Genomic DNA, 18,649 nt, shown 5'->3' with positions numbered 1-18,649 from the left:
AAATTTCAACAATATTCATGTGGTAACTGAAACAACATTGCTAATAAATAAATGGACAAAAAAAAAAAAAAATGTGCCTTGGCCCACTACTTTTTTCATTTTTCTCATTTCGAGGTCAAGACAGGCAAAACCATAAAAAAAAAAGGTAATGCATTAGTTGCATTAGTGGCACCAATGTGAGCCCATAAAAAAAATTGTCTGCTAAAAAGTTATCGAGACGCCAATGTGTGAAGCAATCTAACATTTAGGCTTAATCAAATTCGAACACTAGTCGTTGAGTTGGCCAATGGCATTTATGATAGATATAAAGCGAATAAATTTTATCCTCCCAGCATTTAGGTAGAAAAAAAATGAATAGCTTTTCATCCGTCTTGATGATGGAGGTACGTTAGTTGTTTCATGCAGCAAAGATTTTTTTTTTTTTTTTCCCCTTCCTGCATAGTCAGTTTGTCAAGTAAGAATTCATATTCTTCAGGCACACAGCCACCTCCTGTCATGCTGCTGTCCATCTATCGCCGGTCATTAAACTATTAACACGACTTTGAGGTTCTTAATGGTTATCTAGGCTACCGATCTTCTATTGTCACGGGTCAAAGAAGGCAGTACTAGCGTTAACCATCGGTGCATTCTTAATCACCGAATTTGTATCAAAGAACCCAACCAGGTTTTGCACGGTTTATTTTTTTATGCAAATGAGGTTATTTGCCCTCAAAACGTGTCTCATCCTTTATTTATTTGAAAAAATTCTTTCTTTCTTTATTCCATTCATGATTGTATATTGTTCAACTTCTTCATTAGGCCCACTGTCCATTCATTTGCTATTTTGAGTTCAAGCGTCGCCAGTAGGCTGGTTACAGCCTCGTTCATTATTAATTGATAAACACAGGAAATCGTACCTTGTTATTATGAAGATGATTGCCTGCATATGTCGGGTAGATCTGGTGGGGGAAAAATTAGTTATGAGGTATAACGGCAATATTAGAGGCATTCATTATTCGCCTGATGGAATTTGCACTGCTTCAATTGCGATTAATAAGGCATATTGATGGAATATGCAATCAGAGAAGTCATCCATACTTTTGTAGGGTTTCCTGGCATAATCATGGATCTAAATTCACCAAATTGTGAACAAGATGGTCGCGTAACAGAGTTGGAACAGAACAGTGTGATTTACTGTGCCTAAGCAACACTCTACCAAAAATACTCTGAACTAAACCATTTGAAGTGTCCAAACTGCAATTGGTTTTTCGTTGTTCCTATTGGTAACCATGTTGATTTTCAACGGCAGACGAGCCGTGTTGAGGATGGGACTGACCGTATGGAACAATATGTACTGAGGAATAACCTGAACGCGGCATTTACTGGAAAATATCCTCGGGAAGACGACGGACAATGCGAATTGAGATGATCGGATTGGAACTGTACAAGCAACAGCAAAAGTATCTGATAGATCGATTAAAAGGCAACCAGTTTAAATACAGAAGATGCAACGAAGGCATTTTTATACATCTCATTTTATACAGATCGCCCGACGACTAAAGGGATCAATAAACAACATAGCATTGGAGATTAAGGATTGGAAGGATACTTATTGATGATTAATTATAATAAAAAAGTGAATAGCTTTACACGCGTCTTTTGTATCAACTGCACTACAACCAGAATTAGGTCTGATAAAGTTGCTGTTTCACGAGACATGAAAAGACATGGCAATCTTACATGCGTGCATGCAAGCTCATTCTCATCACAATCCCCATTGCATTACTTTTTCTAGGTTCAAATCTCTGAATTATATATATAAGGGACATGCAAACACCCCTAGAGCTCACAAAAAAAACAGTATCCCACTCACCATTAACAAAGAATCCTTTTACACGATTTTTCTTTCAAGGACGTGGGTAGAACACCATCTAAGGGCAAAAAGAAAACAATAATCCATGTTTGGTACCCCATCACGAAGCGCACTCTTGCCAGCACAGGCTCTGAGGCTTTTCGATTTCTACATGAAGGGTGCTCGCACCATAGACGACGACAACAGCATAGTGATGGAGCATGACATTGCACCAAGGTATTGTTTCAGCCTACTGTGAGCTTGCTCGCTTATTTGAACAGCTGGGTCATTTAGATGAAGCCCGAAAACGCAGCAAGAAAGCTGAGACATTGGGATATATCCAAGAGAGCAGCAACAATGACAGCAGCAGAAGATCGAATAAAGTGTTTAAAGCAGTATCATCACAGACCATTGCAACTATCTCAAAGGACATATTCAGTCACAATGAGCCTCCAATAATCATCAGACACAGTCTACCAGATGCTGGTACTCATCTGAATGATATCTACCAGCTTGTGTACTGTCTTGGTCTGCTTCCTACTGCTCCTATCCCAGCAAATGATCTCACTGACCACGAAAATGAATGGCGCCAAGCCATATTAAACCATCAAGATGAGTATGAGCGACCCCATAAACTGGCGTCGGATGTAATTGAAATGTTCATCAGTGAAGAGATCAAGACCGAGGCAAGTATCGCTGAGGTTGTATCGCTCGCTCCAGTTCTCGATCCACCCCAGTTCAGAACACTGCTCGTGACTCTGGCCAATGGGATCAGTCAGAACATCATTTGTTGGAAGGATTGGCTCAGTTGGTGCAGCATGCTCCTCCTGGATATCTCGACTCGGATGACCTTGTTTTAGTCCTTAACATCCTCAGTTCCCGTTTACAAGACACGCATGGCTATTTCGAAGACCATCTCTATCGCCTCTCTGTTACAGTCTCACGTGTCCTCGATTCCGTGGTCAGTAATCAAATCAAGGGCCTGAAGCGACAGCAACTCCATGAGCCACTTGGAGCATACATCAAGGGATTGAGAGATAGCACAGATCCTCAACTAGTCTACCGAGCTGCTTATGCTTTCCAAGCCTTGCAGTATATCCCAGATGATGAATCAACAATGCAAGCCATGCTTCGACGGACATCAGCAGTGCTCCAAGGAGTGTTTGGAGTAGTGGGTGCTGTCAAAGGCTTAGATCTGAATGCCTTCATGGATGAGATAAGCAACATCAGGGAGGACACGTCAACGTGGCTCGAGTTGATGAGCGGCCAAACTATACTATAGTACCATAGTTAATTAATCTGTAGAAAAGATCTTGTTTCGACAATGCTAGTAGAGTAATGTTTCATTGACGAAGTGCAGGATTTGTGCATGTACTCTTCCTAGGTATTATTGTTCTCATTTCAGTCTATTGTCCTGGCAACCTACCCATAACCATGCATAGAGATTATTCTCTTTCTAGAAACCCTTCTTTCCCTTCCCGAAAACAGCTACAAGCAAGCAGACTGCTGAAGGAAAAAAAGAATAAACAAAAAAAAATATAAAAAAAACTATATATTTACATACACACTCTTTTTACTGCTTTGCAAAGGAGAAAGGATCCAAAAGGTGTTTGAACCTGCAGTGAAACAATTGTATAAAACGACAATGACAAATAAAAAGTTCCTAGCGTCAGCGAGACGCTGGAAGAGTTGTTAAGAATATCTCTCAAAGAGGGGAACAGAGCATATGGTCCTGTATCATGTACTGTACATGTACATGTATGCATCCATGCTTATTCTTCTTTTCTCTCTTTTCCCCTTCCTCACAACGTCACTTTTTTTTTTTTTACCTATGATCGAATCTTTGGAGTAAGGGACACACATTCACCTCTGGAACTTACAAAAAACATTGATTCACATACTAACAAAAGTATTGTGAATTAAACCCCACTTCTATATCCAAAGTTATTAGATTACAATCCAGAGGAGAAAAAGAAGCAATAAACCATGTTTGGCTCCATGAATATTCCTTCACGAAGCGTACTTACGCCAGCACAGGCTCTGAGACTCTTCGATTTCTACATGCAAGGTGCTCGCACTATAGACGACGATAACGACATACTGATGGAACTATGCCTCGATGCAGATTCTGTACTGTCTCGAATCCAGAAGCCTGTGAGAAAGCCCCTTGCATCAATGACTTCAGTCTCTTCAGCTTCTGGTGAAGACATGGCATTGCGCCAAGGTATTGCCTCAGCCTACTGTGAGCTTGCCCGCCTATTTGAACATCTGGGTCGCTCAAATGATGCTCAAAAACGTCACAAAAAAGCAGAGAAATGGGGTTACATCCAAGGAAACAACAGCAACATCAGCAAACAAGCAATCAGCGAAGTTAGGAGCAGCAGATCGAATAGAATAGTGAAAGCAGCACCAGCACAGACCATTGCAACTATTTCAAAGGCCATATTCAATCACAATGAGCCTCCAACAGCCATCAAGTACAGCTTACCGGATGCTGGTACTCAGCTGAATGACACCCACCAGCTTGTGTATTGTTTATCTCTGTTATCACTTACTCCTATCCAAACAAATAATCTCAATGACCACGAGAAGGCGTGGCGCCAAGCTATATCGAACGATCAAGATGAACATGAGCGACTGTGTAAACTGGCATCAGATGTGATTGAGTTGTTCATCAATGATGACATCAAAGCCGAGGCATCTATTGCCGAGGTTGTGGCTCTCGCTCCAGTCCTTGATCAAGTGCAATTCAGAACACTACTCATGGCTTTGATCAATGGGATCAGCCAGAACATTATGCTGGAGATCCATTTGTTAGAGGGGTTGGCTCGGTTGCTGCAGCGTGCTCCTCTTGGATATCTCGGCTCAGATGACCTTGTTTCAATCCTCAACACCCTCAGTCTCCGATTACAAGGCACGCATAGCCAATCTACCAGCCATCTCTATTGTCTGTCAGTTACAGTCTCACATGTCCTCGATGCCATGGTCAACAACCAAGTCAAAGGCCTGAAGCGAGAGCAACTCCATGAACCACTTGCTGCATACCTCCAGGGACTAAAAGACAGCTCACATCCTCAACTAGTCTACCAAGCTGCTTATGTCTTCCAAGCCTTGCAATATATACCTGACGACGAATCAGCAATGCAAGCCATGCTTCGACGGACATCAGCAGTACTCCGAGGAGTGTTTGGAATAGTGAGTGCAGCCAAAGGCTTGGATCTAAGTGCCTTCATGAATGAGATAACCAACATCCAGAGAGGACTTTCTTCTGTGACAGATGCTATTGACATGAGCTTAGGAGTATATGGAAATGTAGCATCACTATATGAGAGTGGGCCGACATTCAGACAGTATATGGAAGAAGGACTCAGCTTTAGTCGCAAGTCAGCATGGTATCCAGCACTCCATGCAGCTGATACACTACTCCAGAGGGGCGAGTTCACCAAGTTTAAGACTCTTGTGTGTGAAGCACCCTGTCGAAATGATGCAGCATTCCAATGGGGACTATGTCAGAGACTGGGACAGGTTGCAGCAGATACACAGTGGACCATTGATACTCGACAGGATGCCATCACACTCCTAGGAGAGATCTACAAGAATGACCAAGAGTGGGGTAACCATGCACATATCAAGCAGTGGGTCATAAGTATCCTTAGAGAGTTATCCTCATTATCACCGGATGGTCTACAAGGTGCATATTTTTTTTCTTTTTTTCTGTGGGTATGTTTGGGTGTTGGCAGCGCTCAGTAAACGCTAATTTATCTACTCACTCTATCCTTCTCTTTTCAACTGCAGGCACTCTCTTGAATGAACTAGAGAAATATGGAGACCTCAAGAAACAAGAACTATATAGGAAGTGTCTTCAAGGGCCAATGACCCAGCATCCCTTCACCATCACACATCCCCCATCTACATCCTCATATTTGCTTGACCGTGCACAAAATAGACCTAATGTTGAGGACAGTCTACGGCAACTAAAGAGTCGGCGGATGGAGGTTGGAAACAACCAAGGATTCTACATCCAACAGTATGCAAAAGCAAGTCCTCAAGCAAGCGATGACAAGCTGTTCTTGCTGATGGACAAGGTGAAAGAGTTCCTGGATAGCGATCAGAAAGTGCTACTTGTCCAAGGAGATTCAGGAGCAGGCAAGTCCACATTCAATCGCACTCTGGAGCGCACACTCTGGGAGACATACCAGAATAGACATGGTCGGATCCCACTGTTTATCAACCTCCCAGCCATCGACAAGCCAGAGAAGGATCTGGTTGCAAAGCAACTGCGACACTACGACTTTACAGACTCACAGATCAAGGAGCTGAAGAAGAGTCGGTCATTTATCCTGATCTGCGATGGATATGATGAGAGCATGCAGACCACCAATCTGTATGTCTTCAATCAACTGAATAAGCCTGGAGAGTGGATGGCTCAGATGGTGATTAGCTGTCGCAGTGAGTACCTTGGATTAGACTATCGAGATCGGTTCCAGCCTATGGACCGCAATCACCAAGCAGATGCTGGATTGTTTGAAGAGGCTGTGATCATGCCATTCTCTGAGACACAGATCGATGACTATATCGAACAATATGTTGATGCCATGGACCCACTGTGGCATGTGGAGGACTACCGACGTGCACTCAAACAGATCCCTAGTCTACAAGGCCTTGTGAAGAACCCATTCATTCTATCGATGTCGCTTGAAGTACTCCCGCGAATGGTAGATCCGGATCAAGGGCCCTCCAACACCAAGGTCAAACGCGTGACACTGTATGACCAGTTCGTTGAGCAGTGGCTCGAACGAGGCAAGAAGCGACTAAACGATGCATTAGGACTGGAAGACAGAAGAATGTACCACAAACTATTGGATGAAGGGTTTGCACAGAATGGGATCAGATATCTCACCGAGCTAGCCATAGCAATCTACAAACATCAAGATGGCAACCCGGTAGTTGACTACTCACCATCCAAGGATAAGGGTACGTGGAAGGAAGCGTACTTCAGCAAAGAGAATGGAAGGAACCTTCTACGCGAGGCTTCACCACTTACTCGTACAGGCAACCAGCATCGGTTTATGCATCGCTCACTCCTAGAGTACAGCCTAGTGCGAGCGATCTTTGAGCCACAACCAGCAACGAGTGCTTCAGCAAAGGATAAAGGAAAAGCGGCAACCTCGACTTCACGCCGACAAAGTATTAGTTCAGTGTATAGTTTCGAAGGCATAGATACCAATGAGGTGGAGCAAGGGGTTGACTCAACCAAAGTCGATGAGACATCACCTTTAGTATGGAGAAGCCTTGTAGATGAGCTATCGATCATTCAGTTTCTGGAGGACCGTGTTCGCCTTGAACCAGTGTTCAAAAAACAGCTATATACATATGTGGAACTCTCGAAGGGCGACAGCAAGTGGCGGATAGCGGCAGCCAATGCGATGACAATTTTGGTCCGGGCAGGTGAGTCGTTCATCAAAGCGGACTTGCAAGGTATCCAAATCCCAGGAGCAGACCTCAGCTACGGTATGTTTGAGTTCGCTCAGTTACAAAGAGCAGATTTAAGAAAGGTCAACTTACAGAATTGTTGGCTCCGTGAAGCAAACTTGAGCGGAGCAAAGATGGCAGGTGTTCAGTTTGGAGAATGGCCACTTCTCGAAGAAAGCGGCAGGGTATTGAGAGGGTCATATTCTCCTGATGGCAGAACACTTGCTGCAATTATCGATAATGGGCCAGGCGGCAGCGCAATTGTCGTATATAATACATCAACATGGAAGAAGCTTTTGGTTCTGGAGGGCCGTGAGGTCGGCGACAGGCTTATATACTCACCAGACAGTCGACATGCCGCCTCCTGGAGCCACCTTAAAGATGCTGTGTCTATATGGGATACAAAATCAAGAGCATTGGTTCACAGATTAATGACCTATGCAGACTATGTCTATTGTGTAGTGTACTCTCCAAGCGGGAACAGTCTTGCCTCAGCAAGCAGTGATGGGTCAGTGCGAGTGTGGGACACCCAATCAGGCATACTCAAATACATGTTAAAGGGCCATACTGGTGCTGTGAGAAGTATGGCATATTCGGCCAGTGGGCTCCAGATTGCAACTGGCGGCGATGACAAGATACTACGGCTGTGGGATGCGGTGTCAGGACAACAGACACTGATATTGGAAGGCCATGAGTCAATGATTGAGCAAATTCTGTATTCACCTAATGGCCGAGAAATCATATCTCGTTGCTATAAGGATTGTTGCCTATACGTGTGGGATGTCGTATCTCGTCAAAAGAAATTTCTCTTGAGTCATAGCCACGAGGTCAGAGGTATCCATTTATCACCTGACGGAAAATTCGCTGCTTCGTTCGCCAGGATGACAGCGTTTCAATGGAATATACAAATAGGAAAGCGCATTCATACTCTTGAAGGACACTCTGCTAGTATCATGGACCTGAAATATTCGCCAAATGGAGAACAACTGGCAACCTACAGTAGGGACAGAACAATACGGCTTTGGGATGCAAGGTCTGGGCAACTCATAAATACCTTCTATGGCCACTCTGATTTTATAAACTGTGTAGCATATTCACCAAACAGCTACCAAGTTGCATCCTTCAGCGGAGACAAAACAATACGCCTTTGGGATACTCGATTACAGCAATCTTACCACGGCTCACAGAGCCATCTGAATCCTGTCTACCGTGTTATTATTTCGCCGTGTGGACAGCAGATAGCCTCAAGTAGTAGTGATGGAACAGTACGTATATGGGATACATGGACAGGACAGCTCATTCATGTTTTGCAAAGCTACGGTGGATACACAACCGAGATGAAGTATTCATCTGATGGTCAGTTGCTTGTCTCTTGCCATTATCCTTATTCCCACGCAACTCCGTGTGTCTACCTTTGGGATGCTCGAACAGGGCAAGCCGTTCATACCTTGGAGGCACAAGGCGAACAAGGCGATAACATCTGGACATTTGATATCTCACCCATTGGCCACCAAATTGCCTGTGGTCATATATCTGGACAGGTCACTGTATGGGATGCACGAACTGGGGAGCTCAATCACACTCTACGGGGGCATAATGCAACTGTAAGGTGTGTAGCATTCTCGCCCGATGGTCACTACATTGCTTCCTATGATGGGAATGGCACCCTCAGAGTCTGGTCAGCCCAGTCAGGAGACCTTCAATATGAAATAAAGGATGAGACAAGAGTCGGCTATTATTTCGGATACACGCCTGATAGTCGAAAGATAGTGATATATCGTGGCCACAACTCTGATGGCCTTCAAGTACGGGACGCAGGAACGGGCGGGCTTCGCTACATAACTCAATTTGGGCAGTATGGAGGAGGAGGAGGGCCATTCTCACCATGTAGTCGATGGATGACTGACGTGTGTCCAGATTGGCGAGTTAATATGATAGATATGGAATCGGGAGCAGTATCGCATGCACTCTTTGGGCACACCGAGAAGATCACTGAGATAGCCTATTCGTCTGATGGAAAGTACATTGCCTCGGGTAGTGAAGACATGACAGTGCGAGTATGGGATCCGGAGACAGGTCAATGTCTGGTTAAAATCCTATCTGAAGGCGGATATGTTAAAACACTTGTATGGGCTGCCGCTGAAGAAGGCTATTACTTACTGGTCACAGGATGTACAGATGGCTCTCTTAAGATGTGGCAGATTGTGAAGGGGAACGATCAGTATCAGTACCGCTTGAAATGGAGCACTAGACAAACGACTCTTAATGCTCGCAACATGCGTATTCAAGATGTAAGTGGGTTGGGTGAAGTCAACAGGAAGCTCCTGGAGCAACGAGGAGCTATGGGCGAGCAATCCCTTTCTTTGATCGTACAGGAAGCATATAAACAGATTGCAGTGGCTCCATCTAAGCCATCCAACCTTGAAGCTCCTTCTAGTCAAGTGAGTTATCATCAAGACCCAGTAGAAGCAGCTTCAGAGACAATGACTTCGAGAGAAGGGTTACCGTTGACAACGGTAGCATCAAGTAGATCGATCAAAGACTATCAGTTCAAGTACAGTGTGTGCAACGAATGCAACTTCGCACATGTCATTTTATGCAGACCTCGCGATGACTAAAGGGATCAGTAAACAACATGGCACTGAAGTTTATGAATTGGAAGGATATTTATTGATTAATCATCATATAAAAATCGAATAGCTTTGTACATGTCTTTTGCATGGATGACTTGACACGTTAAGTTTGATATTGCGTGATATCAACCATTGCTTTTTTATTCAATACTTCAACTAATGAATGACTTTAATAGGAAAGAAAAGAATAGATTGAGCTCCTCCAATTTAGACCGACATACTCCATACAGTGTATCGTACTGATGTACTGAACATATGAACTTGAAGTTTTTTTCACTTAAACATCGGTAAAAAAAAAAAAAAAAAAAAAAAGTAAAAACTTATCGATTTTTACTGAAAAAACCAGTACATCAGAACGATAGACTGCCCCCATAGGCGATATTTCGCCCAAAACTTTTCCACGTGACTATTGTCCAATTGTATTGATCACATGACAAAGTCGTTTTTTCTCCTTTTTTTGTTGCATTCAAGGAACTTCATCACTCTTTCTTTGCATCCTTTCGGCTTTGCATCGCCATACACATTCGAAGTATTGACGAAACACAGCAGCATTGGATATGACCTCCTTTTACGACGAAATCGAGATCGAGGCATGTTTCTCTCTCTCCTCTCAATTTTTTTTTTGTGCATTTAATTTCCCTGTTTACAATCAAAATTTATTTCGCAGCATTCATGCAACATGAATTCACCTCAAACCCAAATCAACTTTTTCACTTCTTTATACATCCTCATTATTATTATTATTATTAAGAATAGTTACTTATTTTTACCCTTTTGTATTTTATTTTTCATTTTTATAGGATTTTGAGTATGATGAGGATGAAGACATCTACTTTTATCCTTGTCCATGTGGAGACCGTTTCCAGATCACAAAGGAGGAGCTTCAGGACGGTGAGGATATTGCAAGATGTCCGAGCTGCTCGCTCCTGATTCGGGTCATCTACGATCCAGATGATTTCGCAGGCGAGGATGATGAAGAGAGTACGTTTATTCTGACCAAAGCAACAGATACACTCCCAGAGCCAGTTGCTGCTTAAAAAAAGTTTCTTCTCTTCCCTCCTCTCTTCTCCTCTCTTCCTTTTCTCTAGTATATTAATATAGTAATGCAAAAAAAAAAAAAAAAAGAAAGGAATAGTAGCCATCTTATCCTTCAATAGCATACTCAAATCATCAGCATATCAAGCAATAAAAAAAAACGTTTAAATTCCAATCTTGATTTGTGCTTTGCCCAAACGCAGCCTCCTTCCGCAGCCAGTTAAAAAAAAAAAAAAAAAATGTTGTGGCTTCGTTGGATCACAGAAACAGTCCAATCCTGCTCCACGTCTCTTGAACAAGGGGGACATTGCATGTAAACTCTTTCCTTCTCAGTCGGCCGACATTATAAAATCATGGACATTGACAGCATTTTCAAGGTATTAGAAAAAGAAAAGCTCGGGAATTTACCAGATTTGAAATAATTCTCGTCTTCATCGTTACCAACATCACCATCGTTGCTCGAATCCAAAAATAATAAAAGGTTGAAAAGTGATGGAACCTAAGAAATAAAAAAAAAAAAATTCACAACAAGGAGATTAATCTCTATCTGCTTTAATAGACACCGACAGCGCCTGCCAGTAAAGCTGGAACAAAGCGTAAACTTCTGTCTCCTGAGGAGCTATATCGAAAGAATGCGCGCCATGCCAGTTATGAGGAGCTTACAGGACGAAGTTTTGAAGTACCTGACAATGGTGAAGGATCATCATCATCGAAAAGACGTACTACTGTCTCTATAGAGGATGAAGATGAAGGGAGAGGTGAATCAATGGCTAAATATGAGGGAGTTGCAAATCCCGAAGAAGAAGATGAAGACGGACGATTCTTTGGTGATGGACTGACAAGGGATCAAAAGGATATTTTGGACTATGTGGATGAAATCGATCCTGAAGAGGTAAATAAGGATAACGATAATGATAATAATAATAATAATAATAATAATAAAAAGTCTTTAAAAAGAGATCGAAAAAGAAAAAAAATGAGGAAATAACTTTTAATTAATTGCCCTAATATGTTAATACTTTATTCTGCGGTTTCTTGTATTTAAATTTGTAGGAAAAATTTGATCTCTCGTCAGTGCGCAAAATGATTCTCAAGTTTGAAAAGGCGATCAGCAAAAACCAGGAAATGCGTGTAAAATACCCAGATGATCCAACCAAGTAAGTCTTTTTTTAAAAAAAAAAAAAAAAAAAAAAAAAAAGGAGTTACCCCCATGAGATATTTTTTTTCCCCTATTGTAAGATAATACCTAATGTAGTATTTGTATCTTCCTAGATTTATGGAGTCAGAAACGGACCTTGATGAGGAAATTAAACGTCTTATGGCCATGACACAAGCTCCTCATTACTACCCTGTTCTAATCGAACTGGGCACTACATCATCTATTCTCTCACTTCTTTCTCATGAAAACCCGGATATTTCAATTGACACGATTGAACTTCTTAAGGAACTAACGGATGAAGAAGTGTTGAACGTAGAACAAGAACAGGATCAAGAAGAGGATGAAGGCGAAAGAGGGATGAAGCTCTTTGTGGACCATTTAGTTGACCAAGGATTATTGGATCTGTTGGTTCAGAATTTAAATCGACTGGATGAAGAAGAAACAAATGACCGACAGGGTGTTTTCAACATATTGGCAATTTTTGAAAATTTGACATCAATCGATCCTTCCATGTCGGATAAAATCGTAGCCAAGAGTCAACTCCTACCTTGGATTATCAATCGATTGAAAGTCAAAGCATTCGATTCAAATAAGCAATATTGTAGCGAGCTCTTGGCGATCCTATTGCAAAATAGCTCAGGTAAAAAATCTAAATTGCCTTTTTTGTTTTTCCTTGCGACCGAGGACAATTAACGATGATACTAAAAATATATACCTCGTTATTCCAAAATCATATCTGCGCTATTATCGTATGGAATCGACCCTATTTTAAATTTTTACAGAAAACAGAATGGCTCTTGGAAAGCAAGGTGGTATTGACGACTTACTGCAGTTACTGGCAGTGTATAAGCGCAAGGATCCAAAGGACCCTGATGAAATCGAAATGATGGAGAACTTATTTGACGGATTATGTTCTGCTCTGGCGGAGAAAGAGAATAAGAGATTGTTTTTGGAAGGTGAAGGGATTGAACTGATGGTGATCATGATCAAGGAGAAAAAGATGGCCCGTATCAAGGCAGTTAAGGTATTGGACTATGCCATGTCGACTAAATCAGGCACAGCCAATTGTTTACGTTTTGTTGAGATTATGGGCCTCAAGACTTTGTTCTCCATCTTTTCACGAAAGGTAAAAAAAAAAAAATGGGAATTGCATTAGTCAAGCTTTTTTTTTTTTTTTTTTTCCTTTTGGCTGAAAATTGCTTTCTTTTAACATTAAACAGGGTGTAGACAAGCTCAAGAAAGCCTATAAATCTTTCTCAGAAGTTGAAGAAGAGGAGCATATTATTGGCATCATGGCATCACTGGTCCGTAACCTACCATTGGAATCAGGACACAGACTGCGAGTGGTTCGTAAATTTGTGGAGGACGACTATGCTAAATTGGAACGACTCTTGGATTTGCGGGAGGGCTATGAAGCCCGGTTGAAAGCATTGGATGAAAAGATTGAACAGGAGAACAAGGAACAAGAGCTTGATGAAGAAGGGATTGCAGAGATGGAACCTCTCCGAGCGCTGGAACGTCTCGATGCAGGACTGTATATGATGCAATTGATCGATTTAATCTTGGCACATTTGTGTGCAGAGAACTTGGACCTAGACGAAGAGACTGAAGCCAAGAAGGAAGGTGATGAAAGCGAAATTAAGATCAGGATTAGAACACTTTTGAACAGGAGAGGTCAATCTTTGGATGATATTAGGCAGAACTTGCAAGGTAAAAAAAAAAAAAAAAAAAAAAAAAAAAAGTGGTTAAAAGCCTGCGTTAACGAATTTACTAATTTCTAGCCTTTATATTTATAATAATTGATAATAGCATATCTGGATGGCCTTGAAGTCAACACAGCCCTAGCAGAGGGAGCACGGACTAAACTCTTATCTCAATCTGGCTCAGGACCTTTGAACGAATCCAATAACAATGAAGCATCATCGGAAGTAGAGGAAGGAGAGGTCACTGCGATCAGCACAGACACAGAACTTACACAAGAGGAGGAGTTGGCGCTCGAGGCATTGGAGGCAAAAGAGTTTGTGCAGTATGTTTTGAATCTCTTAGAATAAACTATGCTTTGTCCCTTCATAAACAAATGCAATTCATATTCCATAATCCATCTTTCATGTAATAATCAATTAATCTTTGTGCGTCAAAGCGTACATACTCCCAAGCCACTGGTTGCTTACTTACAAAGACCATCCATTGCCTTTCCAAACACCATTCTCCTTCCTTCATTCTTGAAAGACATTTCCTCATCGTTTCAACAAGACATCAAGACAGGATAGAGTCCATTTTTTTCTCTTTTTATATCGACAATGTTACCATGGCGTCCGCTCGGGATGCTGGCCTGTGGTCTTACAGTCATATTCCTGTTTATCATTTTACATGGAAATGGCTATGATTTTCCTGTGGTGATTGCGAGATGTTCGGACGAAATCGATTATTGGACTCTCCCTGATAAGACATATCTGGAAATATCGGGTGTTCATGATTTCACTCAAGATGTAGCGTCAGCAGCAGTAACCAATACAAAGGAAGAAAGCAAACACTTTTTGAAAAGAAACAAACCAGCGTTCATGAACCAATGGCATCTAGGATCAAAATCAACAACGCAACAGGAGAAGGCTGACAAAAGTCCCAACAACGAAAAGATGAAAAGAGGAGCAGCAGCGGGGAAAGAAGGAGAAAAAGACGATGAGGAACAATGGATTTGGATGACGAATATTTGGCATGAGATAAGCGAATGTGGACCAGGTTGGTTTTTGTTGATCAGCGATCAGATGACAAGCAGGCTTTTTTTTTCTATTTTTTACTTAAAGTGTTGCTGTGACGTTGCTCTGGCATTAGGCTACCTTCGACAATACAGGAGAAGACTGAGTGATGCACTAAAGAGCGACAAGTCAGCGCGTAAGAACTGTTCCTTTTTTATGTATTTCACTAGATCATTAGTTTTAGAAGAGAAGAGGCGCTTGAAGGACGGATACGAATTAAGCTCCTTTTTTTTTTTTTTTTTTTTTTTTTTTTTTTTTAATTTCTTGACAGCGTGGGAGCTGATGTATGCACACAGATTTCCAGGACCGATCATCCATTCATCATTGTCAAGGCGCCCTCTTCCAAAAGAAGCAGACTCTAAAAGGGACCGAGAATCTATTCGTTTGGCAGTTGTCTACAAACTCGTTGAAGAGGAACGTGTCACATATCATAGTCGCGTCTACCATTTCGGGACATTTCAGAGAAACGGTCCAGAACTGAAAGAAGGTAAAAAACATATATATTCATAAATCCTTAATGGATCATCTTTCTCAATCATCTGCAGACACACCTTTTTATATATAATTTTTATTTTCTTCAATATTAGAGTGTCAAATAAGTGTCAAAGAAACGTGTCATGTCCATGTACCCTTTTTAAGCTTTGACTATATTCTTCCTGGATCGACACCCATTAAGGACTTTAGTCTTGAACATGACACTTTCTTATATTCGAGGTAAGAGTGGAAAGCGGTATGGGAAATGACATAAAGTGCACGGACGATTTTTTCTTATTTCCTTTGCTGAGAGGTGCCTGTGCACACACATGGCGATATTCATGTGAATACCAAATAACGCTTCGTTTCAAATAGATTGGGCGACACGGTCTTGTTTCGATCACTTAAACTGCCACAACTCAAACCTGATGTGACCTCGCCAAGCAATCCATATTCACTTTTATCAGGAGCACAGGGACCCAGTTCAAGTAAGGTGTATAAAATGTGCTTGTATAGACTTTAAAGTATATGCGATTCTGATGATTTCAAATACACAAACAAAAAAAACAAAAAAAAAAAAAAAAAACGGATGTATTCTAGCATGCGAAGAGAAGAGAAATGTACCTTACCGAATGAGCTATTTGGCCACTATTCCTTCTATCTCACCAAGGTAAGGATAGTTTTTTTTTTCCTTCTTGTAAACTATATCTGTGTTTGCATTTTTCGCTGGGTCACACATTTTGCCCATGTGTGTATCAATGGCGGACGAATAGAAAGAGAGAAAAGGACATGCATAAATAATGCGAAAAATAGGGGAGAGGCGGAAAGTGGCATAAAAAAAAGAAAAGAAAAGTAATTTGATCAAGCAAAAAATAATAAACAGTGATTTGTCACAGATTAATATTTGATACCCATCGATCAATTCATTTAGTACTTAATACTTCATTACTTCAATACTTTAATACTTTAATGCTGTAAATAACAAAGTAACTAAATAACTAAACATCATAACGCGTGTCATTTTTATTTTATGAAAATGTGATCATCAAGCGAGGACCTTCACGTTTTAATGGGACAAGTTCAAGAATACCGTCGAACCTGGAAATATCAAGCCACGATCGCCACCGAATCAACCGATCTAAAAACTGGAAACAAAAAATGGCTGTTAGGCAAACCATGGCTCGTAAGGAAGAAAAGGAAGCTGATAATAGTTTAGAGTCCACGTGTCAGATAAGATGTTTTTGCGTGTGGTTTACTTTTTGTACAACCACTAGGTTTTTTTTTTTCCCAGTTTGTGACCAACTATGACAAAAGATAACCCAAGAGAACCAACGACAAGTTTTTTTTAAAAAAAAAAAAAAAAAAAAAAAAAAAAAAAAATAGGCACTTGAATACGATTCCTTGGTCCAAGAAAATGATATGATCAATGATGAGCCCCATACATATGGTGTCTCAATTCAGAAGCCATATCTAAGTAAGATATGGAGAAGATTTAAAAAAAAAAAAAAAAAAAAAATGAAATGATGATAAAAGAAAACTAATATAAAAACAATGTTCGAATAATATATTACTTTCTTCTCTTGCATAGTGCACTCTTTGGATCGAACCTCGGTCCATATCCCGATAAAAAACACGGTGTTGACACTCGAAACCCAACGTGTACGCGTTCTTCAGAAACAAAGTGATCGTACGCGTCGTGAGGCAGAGGCCCTCAAAGATGCATCACCTATTGCAATAAATACTCAACCGCAAAAGAGGGATCAGGAACAGATCATCGTATCATCTCAATCTCAACGGCAAAAACTAAATGAACACCACGAGCCAACATCATCAGAGGAAATTTATAAAGACGAGTTACAATGGGTTGACTATGAAAGTCGTATCAATGCTGGTACTCTTGACTCAACTGATACAGAATATGGTGTCATTAGTGACAAGGCAGATATTTTGGCTCTGAAAACCACGGTAAAATAAGAAGGGAAAAAGTTTTTATCATTACATCCTTACCATGAAAACGGATCAAGCTAAAAAAAAAAAAAAAAAAAAAAAAAAAAAAACATCTTCTTTTCTTTTTTTCTTGTCAATGGTTTTTTTTTTTAGCAAAACGCGATTCTGATTTTGAGACGAGAACTTGATACCATATTAATGCGAGGCATCGGTCCTTGGGGATTGCGGATGGTCATGCACGACAGAGAATACAACGCTCTTGACAGGAGCCGAGAAATGGCTAAAAGAGTAAGAAAGAAATGAAGAAAAAAAAAATCGAGCCCAGGTATGTCATTGAGATTTTTTTTTTTTAAATCACTAATAGTCTAACGCGCTTTGTGGTCTCTTTGTATAGGATATGCTAGTGATGAAGGTGGTCACTGTTCCAGTGCCAATCTATGAGGACTCTGACCATTCCTTGAGTTTTGATGGAGACGAAGGTGAAGGCGTAGAAGGCGTAGGCAAAGGAGCAGAAACAAGTGATAATACTAATAAAGGCTCCCATGGAGTTCCGTCCAGTGCCCAGACTCCTGAGAGCTCTGAGATGGAAGAGAAGAGAGCACTTAAGCCTAAGAAGACTGAATTGCACAATGTTCTGGGTAAGCTCTTTGAAGAAAAAGAAGAAGAAAAAAAGATGGAGACAGAGGTTACCCTGATCTACCCCAAACTCAGCTGGTTTCCATCTTTGGATCTTCATAGAACATTTTTAAGCTAACGTTACTAAATGCTCACATGTCGACGTCTTTTGATGATCTTTTTTGTGGTTTCTCTAACCCCTTGAATGATACAAATGTTGCCCCGTGAAATACACTAATGTTTTTTTTTTTTTTTTTTTTTTAGTGTCAGTCTATGGATCCGGAAAGCTATTCATACATGACTTGGATCGGGCTACAGAAACAAAGATGATGATCATGTTCATAGAAGAGAAATACCCCGTCGTAATTGGTAAAAAACAAACAAACAAACAAACAAACAGAACATCCTTCCTTGTGACATCAATTTTTCTAAAAAAAAAAAAAAAAAAAAAAAGATTATCCGACACCGACAAAGAAGAGGATTCATAAAAAAAAGATTGACTGACCTGCATTAACAACGTCGTTATTTTTACTTTTTTTTTTTTTTTTTTTTTTTTCCATTTTATAGGCATGTTAGCAGTGGTCATTGCGTTTGTGATTAATGAGACTCGTTGAAAGTGTAAATGAAAGAGAAGTGCTAATCTAAAGAAAATTGAGAGAAAGTGAAAGAGAAAGAGAGTAGGAAGAGAGGGAGACCTTGCTAGTTACCAGTTACTCTAGAGTGGGAT

The 18,649-nt window shown here is 40.9% G+C and overlaps 3 protein-coding genes across 3 annotated transcripts in view; all 3 read left to right on the top strand.

Annotated features, from left to right (window-relative positions):
- Positions 1 to 10,428: 10,428 nt before the first annotated feature.
- Positions 10,429 to 10,919, top strand: BCR41DRAFT_328711 (hypothetical protein; the record flags this gene model as incomplete). Its single annotated transcript, XM_022021706.1, has 2 exons — positions 10,429 to 10,526; positions 10,737 to 10,919. Coding segments are annotated over exons 1-2 (216 nt in total), but the record flags the coding sequence as incomplete, so codon positions are not given.
- A 362-nt stretch (positions 10,920 to 11,281) lies between these two features.
- On the top strand, positions 11,282 to 14,188 carry BCR41DRAFT_328709 (Catenin-beta-like protein). The gene is made up of 7 exons (XM_022021705.1): positions 11,282 to 11,348; positions 11,531 to 11,863; positions 12,025 to 12,128; positions 12,244 to 12,770; positions 12,913 to 13,256; positions 13,351 to 13,840; positions 13,940 to 14,188. Exons 1-7 carry the CDS (start codon positions 11,325 to 11,327, stop codon positions 14,179 to 14,181), a joined length of 2,064 nt encoding a protein of 687 aa, XP_021876298.1. The 5' UTR covers positions 11,282 to 11,324; the 3' UTR covers positions 14,182 to 14,188.
- A 150-nt stretch (positions 14,189 to 14,338) lies between these two features.
- BCR41DRAFT_363267 (hypothetical protein) overlaps positions 14,339 to 18,649 on the top strand; it is a 4,607-nt gene continuing 296 nt past the window's right edge. Inside the window, exons 1-13 of the mRNA XM_022025868.1 lie at positions 14,339 to 14,869; positions 14,963 to 15,022; positions 15,158 to 15,373; positions 15,474 to 15,600; positions 15,736 to 15,848; positions 15,961 to 16,030; positions 16,411 to 16,543; positions 16,744 to 16,834; positions 16,949 to 17,325; positions 17,461 to 17,595; positions 17,702 to 17,945; positions 18,187 to 18,291; positions 18,490 to 18,649. The exon at positions 18,490 to 18,649 is cut by the window's right edge and continues 296 nt beyond it. Coding sequence (XP_021876297.1) covers positions 14,431 to 14,869; positions 14,963 to 15,022; positions 15,158 to 15,373; positions 15,474 to 15,600; positions 15,736 to 15,848; positions 15,961 to 16,030; positions 16,411 to 16,543; positions 16,744 to 16,834; positions 16,949 to 17,325; positions 17,461 to 17,595; positions 17,702 to 17,945; positions 18,187 to 18,291; positions 18,490 to 18,536 — 2,157 coding nt within the window. The 5' untranslated portion in view covers positions 14,339 to 14,430 and the 3' untranslated portion in view covers positions 18,537 to 18,649. The remainder of the gene's footprint in view (positions 14,870 to 14,962; positions 15,023 to 15,157; positions 15,374 to 15,473; positions 15,601 to 15,735; positions 15,849 to 15,960; positions 16,031 to 16,410; positions 16,544 to 16,743; positions 16,835 to 16,948; positions 17,326 to 17,460; positions 17,596 to 17,701; positions 17,946 to 18,186; positions 18,292 to 18,489) is intronic.

Source organism: Lobosporangium transversale (assembly GCF_002105155.1).
Source record: "Lobosporangium transversale strain NRRL 3116 chromosome Unknown BCR41scaffold_61, whole genome shotgun sequence".
NCBI classification, from domain to species: domain Eukaryota; kingdom Fungi; phylum Mortierellomycota; class Mortierellomycetes; order Mortierellales; family Mortierellaceae; genus Lobosporangium; species Lobosporangium transversale.
Note: the sequence above shows the minus strand (reverse complement) of the source record. Positions and strands in the feature narration are given on the sequence as shown.